At 36.8% G+C, this 16087-nt stretch overlaps 2 protein-coding genes across 2 annotated transcripts; one reads left to right on the top strand and one right to left on the bottom strand.

Moving 5' to 3' along the window:
• Positions 1–3551: 3551 nt before the first annotated feature.
• ucp1 (uncoupling protein 1) lies at positions 3552–8418 on the top strand. The gene is made up of 7 exons (XM_014476189.2): positions 3552–3698; positions 3784–3920; positions 5018–5216; positions 5772–5969; positions 6161–6262; positions 6686–6866; positions 8031–8418. The coding sequence occupies exons 2-7, from the start codon at positions 3795–3797 to the stop codon at positions 8140–8142; spliced, it is 918 nt and encodes a 305-aa protein (XP_014331675.1). The 5' UTR covers positions 3552–3698; positions 3784–3794; the 3' UTR covers positions 8143–8418.
• On the bottom strand, positions 8230–15221 carry elmod2 (ELMO domain containing 2). The gene is made up of 9 exons (XM_005797592.2): positions 15096–15221; positions 13382–13528; positions 13267–13295; positions 12509–12606; positions 12277–12406; positions 11126–11259; positions 10004–10072; positions 9791–9924; positions 8230–9279 (listed from the first exon to the last, which is right to left on the bottom strand). The coding sequence occupies exons 2-9, from the start codon at positions 13524–13526 to the stop codon at positions 9125–9127; spliced, it is 894 nt and encodes a 297-aa protein (XP_005797649.1). The 5' UTR covers positions 13527–13528; positions 15096–15221; the 3' UTR covers positions 8230–9124.
• Between the last annotated feature and the right edge of the window lie 866 nt (positions 15222–16087).

The following is a 16087-nucleotide window of genomic DNA, read 5'->3' as shown; positions in this document are numbered from 1 at the left end:
TGACTTTTTGCAGTGTAGAGACTCGCTCACGGTTTGCTCAGATAAAATCAAGTGTGTGTAAGTAGTGGCTGTACCTTTATAAGACAATATGCATATGTGGTATTAATCTGATATCTCTGTACAACTAGGCTGTGTAGATGTTCACACATATAGTGTTTGAAACCACTTCTATACTTTGCTTCAGAGCTGTTAGATCTTCTCGTAACCTTTGAACCCGTTACTGAAAATTTAGCAGCAGGAAATATAAAAGTTTAAAGAACTTTTGCACAGTTCTGTACAGTATGGTTCCAACTAGGATATGAATATTCTACAGTGTGTATCGTCACTTATCACATCTGGTCAAACTGTTGCTTCCTTTAGTTGCAATTCTGATTGCTGCTATGTCCTTATAAGGAGCCAGAAGACAGAGCGATAGAGATCCATTGTTGTGAAAACACTCCAGTTCACTTTAATGCTGTTCGTCACTTTAGCAGATTATTTATTTTCTTCAGTTGACAAAAAATGAAACCAACCTGTACAACAAATGCATAGACAGATTCTATTCAACTCCTAAAACATTCTATTTAAGCTACAGAGAAAATATTTTCATTTCTTTCAGTATTATCACACTAAAATGAAGAGCTTCTTTGTTTACAATGTGTCAAAGCTCACTACTGCATCTGCTTGCCTTTTATTTTTTTATTACATTTTTGTCCTTCCAGACATGCGTTTTTTAATTTTTTTTTATTTTGTGCATTTTTACATATTTTTTTTTTTCTACTGTAAATATGTTGAATTTATTTGACCACATGTTGCTGCTCTGGGTTCTGGTGCGTTGTGTATCACTCGTCTAATTAAAATCAGTGTCAATAATTCAGATTGCTGCCTCCAGAGCTTTATTCACCTTCACGTAATGGTGCGTGACTGCCATCTAGTGGCAGAACTCGCATATTTCCTTTATTTGAGCCAAACATATCGGTGGTGTCCAAAGTGCGGCCTGGGGGCCATTTACGGCCCTCGGAACAATTTTGAATGGCCCTTGATCACAGCACATGCAGTTGACACACAAAGTGTTCATTCAGGTTTTTACTTTGAATATAATTTCTTTTTAGAGTAAGAGGAGACAAAAGGCAGTTTAGATTAACAAGCTTGTCAAAATGAAGCTAGACTCGCAGAGCCATATTCTGTTATTACTAAAAAGACACAAAAAATCCAGAATAAGATGAAAAATATACTATATGGTTTGCTGTATTTTTGTTTCTTTTAATCTGGCAAACCTTTTTTTTTTTTGTTTAAAATCTACAATTTACATATTTCTCATACAGAAATCCGATTGCTTTTCTCATTACATTAAAATATTGTTTATTTGTGACCCTCTGGGTTCTTTCAACTTGATATTTTTGGTCCCCAAGCCAAAAAGTTTGGACACCCCTGATGTGGATTATTTTTCATCCATCTATTTTCTTCCACTTATTAGAAATTGGGGTTGTGGATGTAACAGTCATTTTTGTTGCAACTCTTCAACTGGATGCATGAATTTATATTGCTTGCCACTCCACCTCTGACCTAATGACCCTTGAAGATACCAAACACGTCCAGCTAGAGGCCGGCTTTGTGTTCCTTCACTTTGTGGAGAGAACCCGTGGATACACACTAGTTTAATCTGGCACACACTGAGTTAACACAGCAAAGTCCACAGATTTTTTTAAGCAAAATCAATACATTTAAAAAAGAAACTAACATTTCTAAGAACAGTACTCAGTTTACAGAATAAGTTTAATGAATACTAAAGTATTCCGTTTCAAAAGTTCAAAATCATCTTTAAGCAAATAGAAGTTGTGATTCTGATGGAAACATCTGACCAAAAGAGTTATTACAGTTAAAATCTGTTAAGTTTCAGTCTTAATTCTCTCACAGCATGTGTGTATGTCAGACAGCGAGAAAAACAAGCCTCGGTTCTTTCCGCTCATCCGTCTCTAATGTCCGAGCTTATGGGGGTTGTGGTCGCAGTCGTCCAATCACAGCTCAGAATGCCACTGGTTGGTGGGAACAAGCCTTTTTTGGACTCCTGAGGGAGCAATAAATTATTAATCCATTGAACATTATGTTTGTCTGAAGGGAACAGTTGAAAGAGTCCAAGTTCGTATGACATTTCATTAAAAGGGAAATTTTATTAAGTGAAATTATTCAAAATGTTTCAGGTCCCAAACAGTTAAAAAGGCTGAAAGTTATTATAGCTTTGAATCTCCTATAAATGTTCCTTCTACAATTTTACCATTATAGTTGGGTAGGCTCAACTAAAGACCTTAGATCATAGAATATTTTAATTTACAGTACATTGCATATCATTTTTAAATGGTTCGATGTCTGCAAATAAATTAGTTTTTTCATAGCTGCTTTTAAAGGATGTTGTCTCCCATTTTACGAGTTGATTTTGGTAATAAAACACGTCGGTCAGAAATTGGCAACATAAACAACATAATAAAAATGATCAGTCTGACAAACCATTTCCTGAATAGCTGATTAAAGATGAAAAAAATCAACAGTTCTATTAAACCTGTAGATGAAGAAAGGAGTTACTGTAAATCAGAACTAAACTGCATTTGTTCTAATTTACTTTCTGATGTAGTTTGCTACTTTTCACTATTACAACCGAATTAATGGATGGATGGATGGATGGATGGATGGATGGATGGATGGATGGATGGATGGATGGATGGATGGATGGATGGATGGATGGATGGATGGATGGATGGATGGATGGACGGACGGACGGACGGACGGAACCATTTTCCTTCCACTTCACAATTAAAATCTCATTCAAAAATAAATTAAAGTTTGCGGATGAAAACATGAACACCTAAAAATGTCTAAGGAGTGTGAATACTTTTGCCAGTCACTGCATATGTACATTTATTCTTATATAACAGACTCAGCTTCTGCCATAACGCGATGTGATTTCAAGGCTCTTATCTTCTGTGGATTGAACTTCAGTCATGTATGAACGTCACTGCTCAGATCTATGACTCCTCACATTTGATTTGACAAAAACAACTGAAAAAACAGCCAGAAAGCATGAAAAAACGGACAGACATATCTTCAGACTAAGACAGTAAACAAAACCCAGCATGAATTTGTGAATACTGTAAAGTCTGCAGAAGTGACTGAGGATTGGGTTTGTGATTCTGCTGTTTGCATGTTTGTGCTGTTATTGGCTGAAAGCCCGGACAAGCCCCCAAAAACCTCATCAGATATCAGCGATGTTCCTGCTGTGTAAATAATTACCTAATATTATTGAATGTTTATGTGGGAAATCTGCTGACACATATTTGTACTCAATGCACCAGATGTGGGCATCCCAATAAACCAATAAAATAAAGATGTTAAATTATGTCTAAGGACTTTGAGATATAAATTTTTTCACTCTCAACAGAATGTGTTGTTCTTGTTTTTAGTGAAAGGTCCCGTGAGGTGAATTGAACATTGATTATCTCGCAGGGAGTGGACTTTGATTGAACCCGGGCATACAAAAGTGCACAGTGACGCCTCTCTGCGGATGCCATAAAAAACCGGACAGTAAGTATATAATTGCAGAGCGAAAGTCGCCTCTTCCCTTTCTGTGCTAGAAGGGCCCTTCAAGGATTACCATCTGGTCCTTCAAACCCTGCCTGGTAACATCTCAGGATCAAAACAAGAACCTTTAATTAGACCTAAACAATGTAAGTGTCTTTGCAGCTCTAACTGAGACGTCAGTGTTCCCTGATTTAATGTGAAATCAAAGATGTTTATGTTTATTGTTGGCAGAGGCAGGGAACATGGTGGGACTCAAGCCCTCAGACGTGCCTCCTCCTCTTGGGGTGAAGATGGCGAGTGCCGGAGCAGCAGCCTGCATAGCGGACATGGTCACATTTCCTCTGGACACAGCCAAAGTCCGACTGCAGGTACCAGCAAGTTATGATAATAATCATCAGTTATTATGGCTGAAATGATTAATCAAATTAATCATGATTAATTGATTGTTGAAATAATAATCGATTAATTGTTAAGTGGAGAATACAGGCTCTACAAACAACTACTTGTTTTTAAAAAAGAAACGATTCACTTAATAAAACTAGTATTTAAAAAATATATGAAGATATTCCTGAAAGACCATTTCGATGCGTAAATAATTTATAGTTACTTCTTCACCCAAATTTAGGTATGCACTGATTTGAAAAGTTGGATCAATATTGATAACCAATATTAGTAATGTAATTTCAGCCAATCAACAATATTCACTAATATAATCCTCTCCCCCTTTCTCCAGAAACACAAACGGCAACAAGATGGAAATTAGGGCTGAAACGATTAATCGATTCAATCATGATTAATTAATTGATTTATTAATCTACTGATGATTAGTAATCTATTAATCCTCAGCTGGAGTTTGCAGACATTAAAAATGGCCATTTGCTGAAAGAAAGAGAAAAAAATTACTCACTTAAAAAATTATATTTTAAAAATATACAATGGTATTTCTATAAAGCCTATGCTTGGATGAATTTAGCAGAAATATACAAAAAAGATAAACTGACTAATTCATAGTGACTTCATACAAATTTAGGGATGCATAAATAGTCTTAGAAGAAGCCACTATGAATGGAAATATTCATATTGACCAATGTAGACAACCAATATTATTATCACAATATCGGCCGATTGACAATATTCACTAATATTAGATTGATTAACCCTCTCTCCCTTTCAACAGGAACAGAAATGGCAACAAAAAACTAGGGCTGTAACGGTTAATCGAATCAATCATGATTAATTGATTACTGGAATAATCATCAGCTAATTTAGTAATCAATAAATGGAAAACATAGACTCTAAAAGTCTATGTACACAAAATATAAACATTTTGCAATTAATATTAAATAAAACTTCTTTGTCTGTAAAAAATATTATTTTACCAAATGAGTACACATTAGGATGTTTGCACCAGAATGGATTTATCTTCTGATTTTCTGGAAAAATCTAAATGGCACCTCTTCCTTAGATTCAAGGGGAGAAGCAAGCGGTGGGTGGCATCCGCTACAGAGGGGTGTTTGGTACCATCAGCACCATGGTCCGGACCGAGGGGCCCAGGTCCTTGTATAACGGGCTGGTGGCCGGACTGCAGAGGCAGCTGTGTTTCGCTTCCATCAGAATCGGTCTCTATGACAACGTGAAAAACTTCTACACTGGAGGCAAAGAAAGTAGGATTTCACTTGCACACTGCAAAAACACAAAATCTTTTTATATAGTTTCTAGTGGAAATCTCTAAGTACACTTAAAATAAAACAAAACTAACTTACAAGTAACTTTTTTGGCACAATTCATGGACTTGTCCTAGGTCAATAAATCCTTAATATTGATGAAGAAGTACTAGGTATGCTGGGAGATGATTTTACTAAAAACTAGACATTTTCCCATGTTATAAGTGAAATAATTTCCTATCTTCATCAAAAGTAAGAAAATATTTATGTAATACAAGTTCCTATATTGCTAAAAGGTTATTTGTAAGTGAGTTTTGTCTTAACTCAAATAAACTATGTTTAGAAACTACTCCCAAAATATTTGGTAGGATGTTTTAGGACAGGTTAGCATGTAGCATGGTTCTTCATGCTTGGTGGATGAGCAAAATCATACAGTCCGTCTATTGCGACATTCTTACTGCACCATTTACAATGAGATTCTACATGTAAAATTATAAAAAAAAAACAAAAAAACCCAACAAGCTAAGAACATCCTCCTCTTCCACGTCTCTCCAGATCCAGGCGTGCTGATGCGGATACTGGCCGGCTGCACAACAGGTGCCATGGCCGTGTCGTTTGCACAACCCACCGACGTGGTCAAGGTTCGATTCCAGGCCCAGATGAACCTGAACGGCGTGGCGCGGCGCTACAACGGCACAATGCAAGCCTACAGACAAATCTACCTCAATGAGGGCTTACGAGGCCTGTGGAAAGGTGAGAGGAGAGGTTCCCACATCAGGGGACAAAATCCACAAACAATGTTGCTGAGTAATGCTTTAAGTGTGTGTGTGTGTGTGTGTGTGTGTGTGTGTGTGTGTGTGTGTGTGTGTGTGTGTGTGTGTGTGTGTGTGTGTGTGTGTGTGTGTGTGTGTGTGTGTGTGTGTGTGTGTGTGTGTGTTCTTCAGGAACATTACCCAACATCACAAGAAATGCACTGGTGAACTGCACAGAACTGGTTACCTATGACCTGATCAAAGAGGCCATTCTCAAACACAAACTGTTGTCAGGTAAGAGTTCGTCAGTCTGGGACTCTATGGCAAGCCAACTTATTATATAATAATGAAACAGGATTATGTAAAATCGACTTTTTTTTAGCTTTACATCAAGTTCTAAAGTTACTTAAAAATACATAGTCATGAGATAGGAGTGTGTTTTCAACAACCTTCCATAATATGCTCTAACACTCCTCTGTTTGAGAGGAGTTTACCAATTGGACCAGACTCCCACACCCACTCACCTCCCCTGCAGCTGATAACCAGCCCAGTACAGAACATGTTGTAATGTCCCGTCACAGAAAGCTGTAAATACTGTAGTTAATGTGAGATTTATCACAACCATCCTCTCCGCTCCATTCAGATTATTCAGACTGCTGACACAGACCCAGAACAATCACCTCACAGTTGATGGGATCCTTTTTTATCTCCCTACAGATAATCTTCCGTGCCACTTCGTGTCTGCGTTCGGAGCAGGCTTTGTCACTACGGTGATTGCCTCCCCAGTGGATGTAGTGAAAACAAGATACATGAACTCTCCGCCAGGCCAGTACCGCAGCGCCATCAACTGCGCCTGGACCATGATGACTAAAGAGGGACCAACTGCGTTTTACAAAGGGTAAATAAAAACCGAGGGTCTTCACAATCAGCCACCTGATTACTGAATTAGAGGACTGTTGGTGAAAACACAACTAATCTGGTAAAGCCATATCCACATCATAAAACGTGGTGGTGGTTGCATCATGCTGTGGGAATACTGTTCAATACTAGAGAAAGGGAAGCTGAAAGATGGAACAATGGATGGCAGTGGTGACCGTAGAAAATGTTCATAGAGGTTGTGAGGTGGGACATGGAAAGAAAGTAGTAAAGAAACAAATAAGGAGAGAAAGTAGTAAAGAGGAAAGTAAAGAAAAAAGAAGTTAAGGAAAAAGCAAAGAAAGAAATAAAGTTGTAAAGAAGAAAAAAGTAAAGCAAGGAAAGAGAAGTAAAGAAAGAAAGTAGAAAGAAAGTTGTAGAGAAATTAAACAAAAGTAAAGATTAAGAAAGAAGTAAAAAAAAGAAAGAAGTAAGGAATGAACTAAAGAAAGCAAAGGCATTAAAGAAAAAGAATTACAAAAAAGTGAAGAAAGAAGTAAAGAAAAAATAATTTCAAAGAAAGAAGCAAAAATGGAAGTAAATATAGGCACACAGACTTTCATGTATTCATTTATTGTGTTTTACATTTGTGTCTTGTTTGAAGATGTCTGTATGTGTTTGTATGAACTGAACATGAATTATTACAATTGTGGTCATCTTCTCTGGGTGGCCACAGCACCCCCTGGCCACCACTTGGGGGCGCCACCGATGGGTGGAAATAATTACAAGCAATCCTAGAAGAAAACCTGTTAGACTCTGTGTAACACAGTCATCTGGGGCAAAGGTCACTGAACAGAAACAAAAACACACAACCAGAGCTACAGTGGGATGGTTTACATCAAGACATTCATATTAGAATGGCCTAGTCAAAGTCCAGAATAAAATGCAATTGATATTCACTGGCAACTGAAATCTGATCTTATACTCTTTCTATCCTCCTTAGTTTTGACACCAGTGGGACTGAATACAATTTTTTTAACTGATTTTTATTGTAAAAGATTGAAAACCACAAACAGTTTCCTTCCTTTTCTCAACGATGCACAATTTGTTTTGGTTTGCTACACAAAATCCCAACAAAATAGTTTAGGAGGTATGAATACTTTTACGATAGCTCTACATTGGTATCGATCATTTCCTTGTTTTCCAGGTTTATGCCTTCGTTTCTGAGACTGGGATCCTGGAACGTCGTCATGTTCGTCTCGTTCGAGCAAATCAAGAGAGCCATGATGATGTCCAGAAGAATCGAAGCACCAAACTGAGATTCCAGACTCAAAAGCCTGAACGTAAACTTTAAAACAACCTGGACGTTTTACCTCTAATACAGGGAAAACCAGCTTCTGTTGAAGCTTTATTTTCCCTGAAGACAGAGTGTTGTATTTACCGTAACTTTTTTTATACTCTGGAACCGATGCAGTCACTGCGGGAGCGAAAGCCGTTGACACAAGTTTGCACTTTATGTAACGCATGTCAGAACTTGCTCAGGTAGCCTAAACCAGCACTTATTTACATCTTAATAAAATGGTTTGTTATTAAAACGTGTAGAACATGTTTTTGTTCATCTTAAATACATTTTTATGTGTCCTACAGATTTTATGCTGCGTATATTTCACTTTAACACCAACAATTTTTAACTCAAATGTGAAATTTATTGACTTCAAGCAGAAAGTTTCTCGAAACTGCAAACTGTAGCATAAAATGTAATGAGCAATAAAAACCTCAGTCTTGGGAAATAAAAAGACTGAAAACAGGGTGCAAGCGTGACACGAGTGGGGAGATATTAAACCACGCACAATAATGGAGCACAATGATGGAGCGCCATGTTTTATGTTTAAGTCATGAGCTCAGGACACAAACATGAATAACCTGAGGGTAAATCTGTCACAACACAGAGACCTTAAACACAAGGAAACATGGTAATTACATTTTTTATGTGAAAATTTGATCACCAAGGTGCTTAAAGCCTCATGAGTCATGATCTCCACCTTAGTCTTCTGCAGCAGTTCTCATTTCTCTTTACAGTCTCTGGAATGGTCACTTTTCGGAGGTACAGGGATTCGGGTTTGTGCTGCATGTGGAAAATAGTCGTTGTTCTGGACGAAGGTTGACTGGGCACCACTAAAGAAACTGAAAAAGTTAGATTTGTAGTTTGCTTGCTGTTGGTTGTGGGTCTTCTTTGATAATCCCGCCTCCTTCAATCAGATCCAACTGGGACGTAAACAGGCAGAAATGCGTCGAATCACATTAATTGCAAGCGGCATTCAGTGTGAGAGACACGTCAGGGTCCTGCAGATGAGTCTTCACTATGTTGTGAAATTTTTCTCTGTACTGATTGAAGTGCATGATGCTCTCTGGCTCCTCGGCAACCCAGAATTTATTAAACTCATACGCAAGATAACCTGGAAAGTAAAACAGAGGCTGAAGAAAAACGTCCACACTGAGAAGGAGAAATGTGGAACAGACACAGTGGCTTGAAAAAGTCTTTCACATTTTGTAACACAACCACAAACCTCAGTATAGACATAGTGCAGCATGACGTCATGGGGCGGGCGTCAAGTGTTTGACTAGGCCCATTAGTGAGTGAATGGGCACATTCACCCATTCACACACCAAGTGGCAGGTAGCTTGAGGTTAAGGAGGAAGCTGGAATCAAACCCACAACCCTCCGTTTGCAAGACGACTTCTCCACCCACTGAGCCACAATCGCCATCCGGAAAGTATTGACAACATTAGTGCATTCTCCAATTTTTATGCCATGTATCATTTTTCTTCCTCTCAAATTTATGCTCTACTTTGTGTTGGTCAATCACATAAAATCAAAAGAAAAAACACATTGAGGTTTGTGGCTGCATTGTGACCAAATATGGAACTTAAATATGTCTGAATGGATTTATGAAGCATTATAGTTACAGTAAAACTGGTGGAAGTCCTTGAGCTCTGGAGGACCTGGGACTGAATTGTAGAAATGTGGTTTCAGAGCGCCGCTCTTCAGCAGGCTGTAGGCCATTTCTGTCAGGTTGATCCCAACTATAGCATATGAATACCTGAAACACATTTCACGTCTATTACACAAGCAGGTTTCCACAAACAAACAGAAATGATGCTGAAATAACTGCCTCTTACCCCAGTTTGGGGTGGTTTGCACGAGACAGCACCTGGCGAGACTCTGCTGTGTAGTTTTCACTGAAAAAGCTGCAAAACAAAAAACATCAGGATTAATTTCAGCTCAACTCAGGGGTTAATTCTCTGAATAAACAATTTCATCCAGTAAAACATGGAGTCCCTGTAAGAAGTGAAGAAAGAGGAAGAACAACCCTACAATTTTTATGAACTAATCTGGAACAAACGTCCAGAAAACCCTTTAAATCAAGCCTTAAACCCACATGCTTAGGGTTGCCTTTAATTAATAATAACTGGAACACTGATCAATATATTTGATTATTTTGATTATAGCATTTGACAATATGTATCGATGTTTCATAATTGGTTATTTTATTATGTTTTCATGTTGTAAAGCAATCTAAGCTGCCCTGTTGCTGAAATGTTCTATAGAAATTAGCTTGGCTATATAAAGAAGGCATGCCACACTTTTCAGATTTTTATTAGTAAAACGTTTCTTAAACCCATGCATAAAGTTCCTTTCACTTCATATTTGTTTACGTTGTGTTGCTCTACAGCAGAGTTCTGCAACCCAAACAGACATTTTTGCCCTAAATCCACCAAATTAAAGCTTTTTTAGAAAAAGAAATGTCTCAAAAGAAAGATAACTTTAATCATAATATCTAAGAAATTTGCCAGTATTTTTAAAGAAATACAATTTACATCTATAATCCCCCGATCTAGAAACCAGAAAAAAGATTTCAAGAAACTTCTAGTACTTTTATGCAAATTCGTTGCAGTTATTCTATGAGAAAACTGCTAAAAAATATGCATTTGTTATGATATCTATGTTTAAAAACATTTGTTTGATCTTTATCATTTTTAAGTTAAAAGAGCTATTGTAGAAGGTCACAGGTTGCATACTCCTGGTTTATAGGATAAAATCCCATTAAACTACAGCAAAGGCTTTGGGTATAATGGGCCAAAATGTGAGACAGGAGTGTAAATACTTTTGGGAGGCACTGCATAGAGCTACAATATGTTATATTTTTCTAAATCCTCTATTACTGAGTTAGAGAATTGTATTTGTACTTAATCTGTGTTAAAACGTGTAAGTTTCTATGAAGGGATGTGATAATTACTCACAGCAGGTTGAGGAGACCCAGCAGGCCCATTCCTCTGAAATCCGTCTTTGGATCTTCTCCTTGGAAGCCGATGTCTCCCCACTGCTTCGTTACCCTGGACTCCAGTTTCACTGTTGGCATCAACAAGTCCCAAAGCTAAAAACACAAAGTTCTACAGTCAAACATCCAAACGGCATCTGGAATGGACCACAGGAACAAAGATGTCCGCTATCATCTACAGCAGCAGCGGCTTGATTGAAAAGAAACAAAAGAAGTGATTCACTTAATAAAACTAGTATTTCAAAACTACAAAGGATTGGATAAACGTAGCAGAAACATACACAGAAGATAAATTAATTCATAGTGACTTCTTTACACAAATTAAGGGATGCACCGATTTGAAAAGTTGGACCAATACCGATATTAATATTGCTATTTCAGCAAATTAAAAAATATTCACTAATATTACATTGACTAAGCCCCTCCCACTTACCCAGCAGTACAATCGGCAACAAGATGGAAATTAGGGCTGAAACGATTAATCAAATCAATGATGATTAATCACTTATTGAAATAATCACCAAGTAATTTAGCAACTGATTAATCGCAAACTGGAGTATACAGACTTTAAAAGTGGCCCTTTGCTGAAAGAACAACATTCTCAGAGCAGTAATTGAGTCAAAACTGTACAAAGAATATAAACATGGCAATTTTAGCTTCACTTGGTTCCAATTCTGTAAAATAAATCTCATGTTATGCACCTTTTGCTTCATATTTTAGCTGCAGATGCAGCCTTTGCTACAAATGGTCAAGCGTACAGAAAAGGAATACTGTTACTGTATTTTAGGCAATACCATTTTTACTTTCTTATTTAAAGAAAGTAATTGAATCATTTCCTTTCCTGCATATTCTAATGTATTTTTAATATTGTGTAAAAAAAAAAGCTTAAGTGGTTAAGCAAAGAAAATCTGCAGAATGCGCCAATTTTTTCATCCGATTCATTATCAGAATAAATGATTATTGAAAAGCTTTTAGTTGCAGCCGTGATGGAAATAAACATTAATTATTAATACCAGCCCAGTTTTACTTATCGGACCGATACTGATGTGTTAAAAATTGACTAACATCACCTGACATGTCGTGCATCCCTGCACAAAACTATAAAACCCACACCTTTAACAGCATGGCCTCGTGTTTTGGATTATCCGAGTTGAAGACTTCCTTCCTCAAGTCTTCCACACAAACATACAATTGGTTGTATCCTGTTATCTGCAGCAGGCAGATGTGCAGGTTTGCCTTAAATCTGCAAGACGAACAGAGAAAGGAGCAATGAGTCACTCAAAACTACAACAAAACAACTAAGTCGAAGATCAGCACATGGATAAAAATGTAAAAGTAAACGTACAGCTGATCTGAATGGGGCTTGATTTCCTTCTCTTTCAGAATCTGATCCACATGTTTCTCTACATTTTCCTTGCTTGTTTCCAAAGCTTCTCTCAAAACCTGAGAAAGGAAAAGCAATCAAAAAAACAACAGAGAAGTGCATCAGACACACACAAAAAAAAGTTCAATAAACAACAATCAGCCTGAGAGATTTTTAAATTCACTTGAGAAAGAAAAAGTACCAGTATTCTCAGACTGTTGGCTTGGAAAATGGCTTTAGAAATACATTACATTTAGATCTGTTCTTTCTACACTTGGCAAGGTTTGCCAAAGATAAGGACAGATTAAAATAAGAAGATCTGCTGATTTTAAAGTTCACAAAATCCACCAGTCTGAAGATAAAAAGGTCAGACAGTCGATGCAGTCAGCTTTTATCCTCTTTTATGATGCAGCTGCATATTTTAAAAGACAATGAAATAAATTTCTGACATATTCTTTCTCTCATTGTTGTAGCTTTTAGCTAATAGAAGTAGTTTAGATAATTCTAACTAAAACAAGTGAAGTTTGTTCTGACTTAACTTCAGACAGTGAGAAAAAAAATTTAATGCGTCTTTTTATTAAGTATATCAACTTCTGGTTTTTAACTGTATTAAAAGTTGTTTTTTCACCAGTTAGATAAAATCATTTTTATTTGTAAATATCGTGAATAAATGATGACAACAAAAAAGAAGCGGTTCAACTGAATCTGAAATGTACAATATTTTAGCTTGCATATCTTACTTTATTTTTAGATGACTGAAGAGAGTATTCTGGAAGACAAGGAAACAGGGAGCAGATTAGTGAAAGGGGGATACTGCCCGGCAACAAGAGGAGTACTGGAGGAGGAGTATTTTACCTGCTTTTTTTGTCATTGTGGCTCCTGGTTTGCTTCCAGAGCAAATCCTCTGCAGCTCACAAGTCCCTGTAGACTTCCTGAGGAGCCACTTTAACCAACTTCTCAGCAACGATGTGTAAATATACTGCCAGATACGCCGAATCATTTCTGCAATATATGCAAAGAAACATGCAGGAGTTACTTGAACAAAGTTTTGCATTTTTCTAAATCCATTTTCATTTGTATCTTTAGAGAGAACAAAGAGTTAATGGGGTTTTGTTCATTTTTTGGTCAATTTCAGACATTTTAGGTTAGGAAAGGAAGCTGTCTGCCACTTATATTGCTTTTTTGCTTGGATGCAAATTTGAAGCAAATTTCTTCAAATCTAATTAGACTTTCCAGAAATGTGGGTTATGCGATTCAGATAAATATTGTCAAACAACACGAGGTCATTCAGAGTCATTTTTGTTTTATCCGAGCGCAACAAAACATTCTGTAAAGAGCTGACAGGCCCAAATACAGTTCATCATCAATGAAAACAAAGTGTAGACTAAAACCACAAAATAATAAGACAACTAAAATAAATACTGAACCACTTTGAGCATTTTTGATTATGTATCTCCATAATTTAACAAAGAACCCAGCTACAAAGGAAAATAAATTAATCCACAATTATGAAGTACAAATAACATGTTTAACAAAAGTGAAGTAAAGAGCCAGTGTCAACGTGGGAAGACATGGGTCATGAGATTCTTTGAACTTTTGAGTAAAAGATATCAGTTTCACAAAATTAATGGAAAAATTCAAATAAAAGTGAATATGAAAATAACATATTCTTTCTGCTCTAAAAATTATATAATACACTGACCATAAACATAAGGAAAGATTTAGATTTAGAATAAACACCTGATACTTTAGTAATAAAAATTCTGACTGCACACAATGTTATTCCTTTGTGCTTTCCAGCTTTTTTAAATAAAACTTTACTGGAAGTACAATGATCTATATAACAGACAAGTCATAATATTCTGACTTGTCATTTATTTAGCAAATATGATATTTTCCTGATTGATTTAATCTGATTAAATCAAAAGCTACAGATAAAAGTTTTCCCTATTTTTATATTTTCAGATAAAAATACAAACTTATAGAATTGATTGATTGATTTCTTTATTTCAACAGACTCGTGGTCCACGAATTAATAGTAAATATACTTTCTTTTGCACACCGACCACTCCGTCGATGTTAGTAGGACACAAGTTAAACTCATCTGTTTGTTTCACAGCAACAAAGTCCCTACGACATTAAAATCGTCCCCAGTCAGTGTCTGAGAAGGTCGGGTGATTCTAAGTCAGTGTAGGCATAAATATTCAGCCTAAAATCTCAGAATGACATCATCCCTGAGGCTGAAACAGACAAAACAATAGCAGAATTGTGTTAGCCTCGATGCTAACTTCAAATGACCATGATTATTCCGTTAATTTACAAATGTTCCGCGAGTTTAGTCGCCATTTCGTAACCAAAGCATGTTGGCATTACCCAGTTGTTAGCTTATAATCCATAGTTTCGTTCACAAACTAACCTAGCTAGCATTACAATTCACAAGTGACAGCTCAGAACAACAGGTTGTCCACTGATTTGTCTGTTAGCTTCCTGCATCACCAGGACTTGGTTACGTCGCAAACACACCGGGTGGCAGCACAGAGGATTACAAACCAGTTGTGCTGTTGCTTACCTTATTATTTTTGTTGGAAAATGTTACAGAACTCAAGTATTTCCTTCTACTTCGAAGCTAACCCGTGTGTTCGAGGTAAAAGGTTAGCAACGTATCTCTTGACAACGGCGCTATGATTCTGGTGCGTTCATGTTCAAATCCGACACACAGCTACTCAACTACATGTACTAACAAAACAAAACGCTTATGACATATAAGAGCAAATAGTCGTTGCACTGAGTCTCTTTAGAACTTTTCTAAAAGAATAACTAGAAAAAACGATGTAAGATATTTAAAAATCAAGTTGGAATTACATTACGGAACTGAATGAATAATGTCTTTGAACTCACCAACTCAAATCTGGCACCAGTGCTGTTGCGGCGCCATCTGGTGAACAAAAATACACACGACCTGGAGCATCGATTTCCAGTTTTCTGGGCTTTTCCCAGAAAACAAACTCAAGCAGAAAAACATTCATATATTCAGTTTGCGTTTTAGTGCGAAACAGAAAAACCGACAATGTATAAGAACATGCTGACTGCTGCTTCCTGACAGATTTTTATATGGTGAAACCCTGTAACCTTTTTAAAGGAAACGAAAGAGAACATAAAAATAAATTTGCTGTAAAAGTTCAGCCTATGGCTTTGTCAAGGATGGTTAAGCACTGAAAGACAGGGCAACGGTATCATCTATGAACTTAGAACATTAAGTTGTTAGCTGCAGTATCTCAGCTAAAAAGAACTACAGGCCAGATGCAGCATCTACAAGAATGTACAAAAAACAGAGATAAAGTTCAAAGCTGAAGTAACAGCAAATAATGCAAAACATTCTCCATTGTCCTTAAAATATGTTTAAAACCAGTCATTCCAGGTAAGCTGCACAATTTACAAATAAAAATGGTGCAAGATTCACTGAGGGAATAGTTTTATTAATGTATATGAGGTGTTTATAATGAGTATTTATTTGCAGATGAGTAATTCTGCTGCTATTAGACTAGAGGTTACACTGTTAAA

The sequence above is a fragment of the Xiphophorus maculatus genome, chromosome 5, assembly GCF_002775205.1.
Source record: "Xiphophorus maculatus strain JP 163 A chromosome 5, X_maculatus-5.0-male, whole genome shotgun sequence".
NCBI classification, from domain to species: domain Eukaryota; kingdom Metazoa; phylum Chordata; class Actinopteri; order Cyprinodontiformes; family Poeciliidae; genus Xiphophorus; species Xiphophorus maculatus.
Note: the sequence above shows the minus strand (reverse complement) of the source record. Positions and strands in the feature narration are given on the sequence as shown.

Excerpts from the sequence above, each read along its gene's own strand:
- elmod2 (XM_005797592.2), bottom strand. The coding sequence starts at position 13,526 with ATGATTCGGCGTATCTGGCAGTATATTTACACATCGTTGCTGAGAAGT. Across the intron at positions 12,407-12,508 it reads AAGCCCCATTCAGATCAGCT|ATTTAAGGCAAACCTGCACA; the intron begins GTACGTTTACTT and ends TTCGTCTTGCAG. Across the intron at positions 9,925-10,003 it reads GCAAACCACCCCAAACTGGG|GTATTCATATGCTATAGTTG; the intron begins GTAAGAGGCAGT and ends AATGTGTTTCAG.
- ucp1 (XM_014476189.2), top strand. The coding sequence starts at position 3,795 with ATGGTGGGACTCAAGCCCTCAGACGTGCCTCCTCCTCTTGGGGTGAAG. Across the intron at positions 3,921-5,017 it reads CAGCCAAAGTCCGACTGCAG|ATTCAAGGGGAGAAGCAAGC; the intron begins GTACCAGCAAGT and ends CCTCTTCCTTAG. Across the intron at positions 5,217-5,771 it reads CTACACTGGAGGCAAAGAAA|ATCCAGGCGTGCTGATGCGG; the intron begins GTAGGATTTCAC and ends ACGTCTCTCCAG.